Consider the following 9,147-nt stretch of genomic DNA (forward strand, 5'->3'; position numbering starts at 1 on the left):
GCCAAAAAACACACAAGGATGTAGTACACATAGCCTACTTAAGGCTATGAACTTTATTTGCAAGAATTGTTTGGCTTTGCTGCAGAGAAAGGTTCACTGTGTCACTGACCTGTGGATCTGTTTGTGTAGCTTAATAACTTTATTATCATTTTATAAATCCTCTCTCTGTGCAGGGATTAAGTAAAAGACTCGTTTCAAGTTTCATAGACTCTATTCTGGTCAGCAGCCCCTAAATGAATCCAGCCCCTCACCTCTCTGCAGCACACACACTCAGTATCAATGCCTCATTATTTCAGATAGAAATGTAGGTCAAGTGCGACGCGCATGCGCAGTGATGTCTTCCGGGCTGGCAACGAGGTCCAGTGGGGTAAAGGTGAAGTCCGCTGCGGACAAAACAACACTGAGCCGCTACAACATCCAGCCGACTGCAAGACTCAAGATACTTCTGCTGTGTGTGGATGCGTTAATCTAACGTATCCTGAAGAAGGTGAGCCGACGGAAGCTCCGTGTTTGAAAGCTACGAAGTGTTTAATTCAAGTTTCACCCAACTTTCAGGTCAGACAGTGTTGTTGTCATACTGTTAGCTTATAGCCGGAGGAGAGAGAAGCTAATTAACTGTAACACTTAACAGCTTTGTGTCGGCTAAACACTTAGCTATCTTACTGCTACATGTTAGCGTAAAAGTCTTATTTATCAGAGTGCTTTCAACAAGCAGGTTAGTAGTCTAAAATTGTATGAAACTGGACGCTGAAGTACACTACAACATTTATCCAGTCGTCGTAGAAGAAGTTTGTGAATGTATATGGCTTTTATAGCAAAGAAACATTGTAAAGCTAACCAGCTAGTGAAGCTAATGTTCCATAACAGAAGTGTGGGATATCAAAACTGGGAGAAAAACACATATTTTGGTGGTATTTCCCTAAATACTAAACCAATGTGATCTCTGTGCTGTGTTCACCTGCTCATGTGTCTGAAACCTAAGTGGAGTTAGACATGGTTTAGGATTACTATCGTTTTAATTCATTTAATTACATTTACAGGGGCAATGGTACATTAATAACATTTCTGTAAATGTGCCAGTTTAGCCATCCCTAGCTCATTTTCATCTGCAGCACATGTGCAGGTGTAATGACAGCTACACATAAAATACATACAAACAGAACAGCTATACTGTGTACATACCAGAGCACATACAAAAAAACATAAAAACAAGGAGAACAATACATAAAACCTCAAACAAAACATGCTTCAGGATATTTGTAAGTATGGTCGCACGCCTAATTGTCTTTGAACCATGATTTTAAATTGCATATAATGGTCAGTGACTGCATACACTGTGGATTACCATGGTTGAAATCAGGGCAACCATGTACAAGTGTTTCAAGGTTCAAGGTTCAGCTTTATCTGCATTATACAATATAGGACTGCACAATGAGGTGTAATTGCAGCCTCCCTCATGCTACACACACAGAAGATGTATATACAGATACTTTGATATTCAAAGTAGAATACAATAAAATAGTACAATAAAGTGAAGCTAAAGGAAGAAAAAAAGAAAAGAAAATTATATTTATAAGGAAGACAAAAAGTTACATATATTCATGTTAACTTAAAAACATCTCTCATGTCTTGTTTATGGCAGGTGTGTCATGTATGTATTGTATGTGGGTTTAAAACATATGTATAGTAGGCCCATATGTGAAATCTGTATGAAAAAAAGGCCATGGTAGTACATGACTAAACGCCCAAACATTGTCTGTTGATGTACACAGCAAATCTTGGTACATTGTAGAACTTATACACTAATTATAAAACATTAAAATACAAGTTATACTAATCTCACTGTTCAGAATAAACAGTTGCAAATAAAGTCAAGTGGATGATTTTTCTGAAACATTTGATTTAGTCATATCAGTGATACAAGGCATGTCAGCCTCAGCTTCATGGCAGTGTCACATTTATTTGTGTTACAGAGAGAAGAAATGGCGAATCATTTGTCAGAGTCTCTGCCCGAGCGGACCTTCCAGTACCAAAGCAGCCTGCCAGCCCTGCCTGTCCCGACGCTAGAAATGAGCCTTTCTAAGTACTTGGATTCAGGTAAGATAGTAGCTCGGTACAACCTGCTCTGTCTCTGAGTTACTCTGTTGCAGGTTTTCTAAATATTTATCATGCACATGAACATGAACCCACTGACCTTTGATACTCCTGAAAATTGGTGGATTAGAGCAAAAACAGGACAAAAACTTTGGAAATAAAATAGATTAATTGACATTTTAATTAAAATAAATGATCAATACTGAAATTAAAATTATGCAACAGCAGTCATCAGTTTACCTCAGCTCTCTTTGGGTTTTTCTGTGTCAGGTCCAACAATTCTTCTCCCCAGTACACCTCGCTTAGAGATGTTGTGATTTATAATATTATTAAATATGTCAAATTCAGACAGTCTTTAGTTCTGAGTATTATAATATTACATATACAAGTGTTTTAGTATGCCTGTATGATTGTGTGTTTCACATAATCGGTAAATATTTTGTACATTGAGTTAATTTCACAGTCGTGACGACATGTTCACTTGACAGACTGACTAACTTTGTATTTCCATCAGTTCGCCCTTTTGCATCTGATGAAGAGTTGAAGGCAACATTTGACATTGTGAAGAAGTTTCAACAGGGTGTTGGCAAAGATCTGCACCAGAAACTACAGCAGAGAGCGAGGACAAAGAGAAACTGGGTGCGTAATTGATCTGGAAGTGTCTCGTTTTTAGTGTTACAGATGTCTTTTTTTACTTCGCTGAATGTTTTGTTTTTTTATTCCCAGCTGGAAGAATGGTGGTTAGACACTGCGTACCTGGAGGTCCGCACCCCCTCTCAGCTGAATGTGAACTTCGGAGGCCCGGCGCCCTACCTGGAGCACTGCTGGCCTCCTGCAGAGGGAACTTCTCTTCAGAGGGCCAGTATTATCACATGGCATTCACTACAGTACTGGAGCCTGATCCGCATGTAAGACATGTTAAAACACAACGCAAGCTCTGTGTTTGTGGTGTTTTAAGCTGAATTTGCTTTTCTTTTTCACATAAGTCAAATATGAATTTCCTTTTCTTTCTCTTGCATGCGTTAGGGAGAGGCTGCCTCCACAGAAAGCTGGAAAAACAGCATTAGATATGGATCAGTTCAGAATGTTGTTCTGCACCTGCAAAGTACCTGGAGTAAAGAAGGACACCATTCGTAATTACTTCAAAACAGGTAGATTAAACTCAGCTTTTATCTCTAACCTTCAGACCCACCTGTGTGCTCTTTACTCCACTTTCTCAGTTGACATCAGCGTTGTGTAATGTGTGTATTGTGCTGTGTCACAGAGCGTGAAGGTCCATCCCCTTCCCATTTGGTAGTGCTTTGTCGTGGACGGGTCTTCACATTTGACGCACTCTGTGATGGACAAATCCTCACTCCTCCAGAACTACTCAGGTAGTGATTACAAGAACAAACACCACTCTGTGATAAAATCCAAATATGAAACCTAGTACCCAGGAGAACAATCTTCTTTTTGATGGTTTGAGGCTGTATATTAACTGCTGCTGACACTGCTTATCTAATTTCTAATAGAATATTTTTCATTTCACTCATCAGCCCTAAGAGGGCGCTACACTTACAGTATCTTTAGGGAGCAGACAAGAGGTCCTCTACTTTGGGGTAACACGACTCCTTGTGTTTCCTCACGTTTAAGCTCCTACCAACAGGGAAGAAAGAGAGAGAGGAAGAGATGCAAGGAGATAATAATCAAATTACTCAGCACAGCATCTCAATTGTCCCTTTAATATATAGAAATAATCAAGTAACAGTTTTGTTTGCCTTTTATCTAGTGAAGCAAGACGTAACAAGTGATACAACTTAAGACACAACTAAGCACGCTAGGAAGTGATTACAAGATTACATTACAGGAGGGCAGACGAACACTGAATACAGACAGAGGCGACTGCAAAAAACAAAAAGGAACAAAAATAAATGAAAATTAACTTGGTCGCTGTCGCAACCCTGTAATAGCAGGCTGAATGGAAAACAGCCGGCTTTCAACAAGCTTTATTTGGTTTATGTTATCCTGTATAGGCAGCTGAGCTATGTGAAAGAGCGCTGTGAGAGAGAGCCGGAGGGAGACGGAGTGAGTGCTCTCACCTCAGAGGAGAGGACTCGTTGGGCGAAGGTAGGGGTGCTCAAGCTTTGGAGGTTTTCATCTCAGTGAATAAGATCTATAACAGATTATAGATTATTTATTTTGTGAGAGAGTTCTCATATTACAGAAGCATGCCTGAGGATCAGTACTTAACTGTTAACTGTTTCTGCAGGCCAGAGAGCATCTAATAAGCATTGATCAGCACAATAAGACCATCCTGGAGACCATCCAGAGCAGTCTGTTCGTCATATCGCTGGATGAAACCAAACCCTACTCCTCTCCAGAGAACTACACCAATGTACGGGCGGCACAAAGTTGAATTATTTATGACTGCATGACTTACTGTTCATTTGCCTCCGTGTCTGATTGTATGACTTTGCCCTTCTGATCACAGGTGACCCTGGAAGCACTTACAGGCAACCCAACCGTCCGCTGGGGAGACAAATCGTACAATTCAATCGTGTTCGCAGACGGCACGTTTGGATCCACTTGTGACGTGAGTTTGTGTGTGTGTCATGTTAGAGGAGTTTAGAGACGCACTGTGAAAGCCTGTTTTTAGATGAGAGATTTTCACGCTGCTCATCTTGGTGTCTTGAAACGTCTCTGCCCAAAAAGCAAAAAAATCTACTGTGTAAAAACTTAAAATCCAATGTCTTAAAAATGATAGATCCAAATTGTTTTGCAGCATGCGCCATATGATGCAATGGTTCTGGTGTCCTTTTGTTGGTATTTGGACCAGCAAGTGAAAGCTACAGAAGGCAAATGGAAGGTAAATATAGACTTTTACTTGATTCTTTATGTGAATTTAAAAAGTCCTTGATGGTGATAGCTCACTTTAAATGTATCTGTCCACTAATGACACATTAATGTCTGTACTTTTTAGGGCTCAGAGGGAGTTAGACCCATATCCCCTCCTGAGGAGCTGGTGTTTACTGTGGACGAAAAGGTCCAGAGTTACATCACCCACGCCAAGCAGCAATACCTGGAGTCGGTGAGCCTATATTAAACAGCAGTCCATGCTAAGAAGAAAGCCTAAATGACTTGTCCGTAGTCACAGCTGTGTGATTGTCCACTCTGTCGCTGGTTTTACAGACACAGGACCTGCAGGTGGTGTGTTACGCCTTCACAGCGTTTGGAAAAGCAGCCATCAAACAGAGGAAGCTGCATCCAGACACCTTTGTTCAACTAGCCATGCAGTTGGCCTACTCCAGACTGCACAAGAAGTATGGACTCACTAATATGACCATGCGAGAGTGATGTTTGAAAACTAAGAAGTGAATCACCCCGATGTCTCTTCTTACCGCTCTCAGGCCAGGAAGTTGTTATGAGACAGCAATGACACGCAAGTTCTACCACGGCAGGACGGAGACGATGCGACCCTGCACCAAGGAGGCAGTGGACTGGTGTACAGTCATGATGGACCCAACGTCCAATGTGAGTGTGTGTATGTCTCAAACGGTGCACTGTGGCAGAATCACTGAAGAGAGGGAGGAGGAGGCAGTCTTTGAATATTTGAACATTAACACATAAGCATTTTTCTGTCAGGCTGATGCCAAGAGGAAAGCCATGCTGCTGGCCTTCAATAAACACAACAAACTGATGGCTGAAGCCCAGGAAGGAAAAGGTTAGTTCACTTTACTTACAGGTAGTTGCTCTGTATTTCTACATGCCTCCAATCAGTAGTTAGACCACACACACTATTAACGCTTTCACACCAAAATTAGCATGTAAACAAGGGTTTTTTTAAATATGAGTAAACCCGCTAGATATAGCCGATTGACTCAGAATACATCTGGACATTAATAAGTCTAATCAATAATATTCTGAATTAAACACACCGTTTTTTTTCCCGAGCTGATAACAAAAGTGGCTAGGGGTGAGACTTCTTTCTGTTCTCTGTTGAGAGTTGCAAATGCATAGTACCGATCAGGCAGCTGACAAGGCTCAGACCACACGGCAGCCTCTAACTGTTACTTTTTTAATATCTTTTACTAAAGCTACAGACTTACTGTCAAATTAGTTATTGTACATTGTTATTCGTGTCGAGAGGAAACCAAGTTCTCACCGGTGAGAGAATACTGTGGCCGTTTTTGACCACAAGTAGGCCTGTGGAGCATTTTATGGGTCCTTGTTTTGTTTTTATCTTGCACAGTACACGATTCACACCTTGCTATCGGTTTCATATTAATCTGCTCATAGACGGTTGTAGCTAGTAAATGGGACCAATAAAAGCCAGTGAAAAAGAAGACGACTGCCAGCAAGCACACATGGATGCAAACAATGCATGAACACTTATAATCAATCACTGGGAGTATTAATTAATGTTTATGTGGCTTTTGGATGTTAATGGGTGGAGCACTGACGTGTGTCTCTGATATACTATATGTAAATTCATGTTCTTTCGTGGCTGTTCAGGTTTTGACAGGCATCTTCTCGGGCTGTATCTTATCGCCAAAGAGGAGGGACTTCCCACTCCTGAACTCTTCATGGACCCTCTCTATGCAAGGAGGTACCGATTTAACTGGCTCAAATCCATATGTACCAACATGTGTAATAGAGCTTTCTATAGTGATCATAGCAGGGAAAGTGTTCGTAACTAATGTGATTAACGATCCATAACGTGAACTTGAGCTTTTGAAATCAGTATAAATTTTGTTTATTTAATTTTGTGTTTTCACAAATGTAGATGTCAGTATCCACATTAGGATGTTGATAGATTAATATGAGTGTTGGACTCAAATGTTCTATATTGGTTGGGCTCCTATATAAATGTGGTTTCACTGCAACAGCGGTGTGATTAGACAATATTACTGGATCATAACGGACATTGTGATAAATGGCCAGCGTGATGAACGGAACTATAGTACAGATATCATATCTCTGTACAGATCTGCCTGTAACTGAGTTGTGTTTGTGTCTGCAGTGGTGGCGGTGGTAACTTCGTGCTGTCATCCAGTCTGGTGGGCTACACCACAGTTCTGGGGGCCGTGGCTCCCATGGTGCAACATGGTTATGGCTTTTTCTACCGCATCAGAGATGACAGGTGGGCAGAAAAGACATAAGCCTGTTTTCATAAGGCTGTTTCTTGTGATGATGATGTTTTTCAATACAGGTTTCACCTACTTGTGGTATTGAGGTTATAATTCACAGTTGGGTTCAAATTCATGAAGCAGCGAAAAGCTTGAAGTCGTCTGTACCTTCCCTGCTCATTCGGCAACTGCAGTCATATCCACACTATACTTTTTCACCCTCCAGGATTGTTGTTTCCATCTCGGCGTGGAAGTCTTTCCGACAGACAGATGCTGCGTCACTGTACAACATCTTCTGTAGCTCCCTGCACGAGATGCTCCACCTGGCCACCACCTCTCAGCTATAAGTGCTCTCCCTTACAGACAGTCGCTAAACACAAGCTAATGTACACGTTTACTTTTTATTCCTTAGCACTTGTTTGGACATTAACACACTCACATTTTGCAAACCCTCAGTTACCAGCCGACAGCTAGTGATAGTAATGTTTGTTCTCAGCACAGATCAATGCAATTATAGAGAATCAGTGCCAGTAAGTGATAACCACTGGTTTTGGCATTAAAAAAACTAACTCTTTTGTTTCTCGTAGTGCTAAACATACATAATTTGTTATTCTAGATGTAAATATTTTTCCTGATTATCATGATTGTAGTATAAATTTTATTGAGAATGTTTAATTTTATTCCCAACAGTATTAAACTCTATACCTTTTCTTTATGTTTGTCAAAATAAACAGAGACTGTTCGAAGGTGGAGAATTGTAGAAAATAACTTCCGGCTGTTTTGACTGTTTGCCTTAGATTTTTCTTTTATAATAAAAGGTATTCAATGTAAACCCATAAAAACAACTTTGATGTTAGTTAAACAACATTGATTTGTCTTGTTTTATGTTTTGATTCCATCCTCCAAAGAAAATTACAGAAATGTAAAACTATTGTCAACTTATTGAAGTTGGACAGAAATTAAAATTAATTTTCTTCTAAGTTTAACCAGTTGATGATATATTCTTGGTGTTTGTTTTGACTTCTGGCTAACATGATCAAAATTGTATTCACCATAGAAAAGTTAAATTTTTCCACAAACACATGCAGTTAAAGGGTAGTGCAGACTTTGTTCTTGTGAAGAACAAGCACTGTAGATTTTGTCCCCCATCACTTACATTAAGAAGGTATCTCTGATCTTAATTTGATCAGAAGAAATGCATTGCGCACATCAGCTGAGGACCAACACAGTTAGCCAATGCTATTTGCCCCCAGTGCTCCATACGTTCCTCTGTGACTCTGTAGGTTAGTTTACTAGAATAACAGGGTAACATTTTAATTTCAATTTTTAATTATTTGTCGTCACCATTTCTGGACCTGTGAAAGATCTTTTGACAAGAGCTGCTGTATCATGATTGTTTATATTTCTATGCTCAAAAAGTGAGAATTATTGAAATTTCCGCATTTTGAAGACTAAAGCTTGCCTTCCAGTCTACTGAAGTACTGCACATTGTTCTGTTATACTTCAGTTCATCAGTGAAACTTGTTTTGTTGATTGTTTCATCGTTCCTTGAACCAAATCCTGACTAACATGGTCACTGCACCTTATGGCCTCTACACACTATGCAGCTTTGTTGATGTCTCTCCATTTAAAGATGAATGACTGTTCATGGCTTCAAACTGGGCCGACTGCTGTAAAACATCACCGAACCATAAAAACTGTGATTTCTTTCTCTGCATTTAAAGCCTTAAACTAATCTGTAATCTGTCTGTGACTGTTGACTTTTACAAATGAGAGTGAGATTGTTCTTCCTTTTAAATATTCACATGAAAAATAACTCAGTATTTTTAAATCTGAAAATAAACATTGAAAAAATGTATGAAATTTTGGAAATGTAGTGGAGTTGAAATAAAGTTTGAGAGATTTCCATCTGCTTGATTTTTGTTTTTGTCCAGTGAAATGAGTTAAA

General features: G+C 39.8%; 1 protein-coding gene across 2 annotated transcripts; it reads left to right on the plus strand.

Moving 5' to 3' along the window:
• The first annotated feature begins 403 nt into the window (after positions 1 to 403).
• Positions 404 to 9,105, plus strand: crot (carnitine O-octanoyltransferase). Of its 2 annotated transcripts, none has more exons than XM_073484733.1 (17): positions 404 to 487; positions 1,976 to 2,097; positions 2,609 to 2,733; positions 2,821 to 3,002; positions 3,121 to 3,245; positions 3,359 to 3,467; positions 4,107 to 4,200; positions 4,343 to 4,468; positions 4,565 to 4,666; positions 4,856 to 4,939; positions 5,054 to 5,161; positions 5,263 to 5,393; positions 5,481 to 5,604; positions 5,716 to 5,794; positions 6,586 to 6,679; positions 7,094 to 7,213; positions 7,426 to 9,105. In XM_073484733.1, exons 2-17 carry the CDS (start codon positions 1,983 to 1,985, stop codon positions 7,544 to 7,546), a joined length of 1,839 nt encoding a protein of 612 aa, XP_073340834.1. In that variant the 5' UTR covers positions 404 to 487; positions 1,976 to 1,982; the 3' UTR covers positions 7,547 to 9,105. The 2 variants fall into 2 exon arrangements, with proteins under 2 accessions (XP_073340834.1, XP_073340835.1); XM_073484734.1 differs by having other exon boundaries at positions 467 to 555.
• The last annotated feature ends 42 nt before the right edge of the window (positions 9,106 to 9,147 follow it).

This window comes from Pagrus major, chromosome 17 (assembly GCF_040436345.1).
Source record: "Pagrus major chromosome 17, Pma_NU_1.0".
Taxonomy (NCBI): Eukaryota; Metazoa; Chordata; class Actinopteri; order Spariformes; family Sparidae; genus Pagrus; species Pagrus major.

Coding starts and splice junctions, on each gene's coding strand:
- crot (XM_073484733.1), top strand. CDS start 1,983: ATGGCGAATCATTTGTCAGAGTCTCTGCCCGAGCGGACCTTCCAGTAC. Junction 3,468..4,106: donor ACTCCTCCAGAACTACTCAG/GTAGTGATTACA, acceptor TATCCTGTATAG/GCAGCTGAGCTATGTGAAAG. Junction 5,795..6,585: donor TGAAGCCCAGGAAGGAAAAG/GTTAGTTCACTT, acceptor GTGGCTGTTCAG/GTTTTGACAGGCATCTTCTC.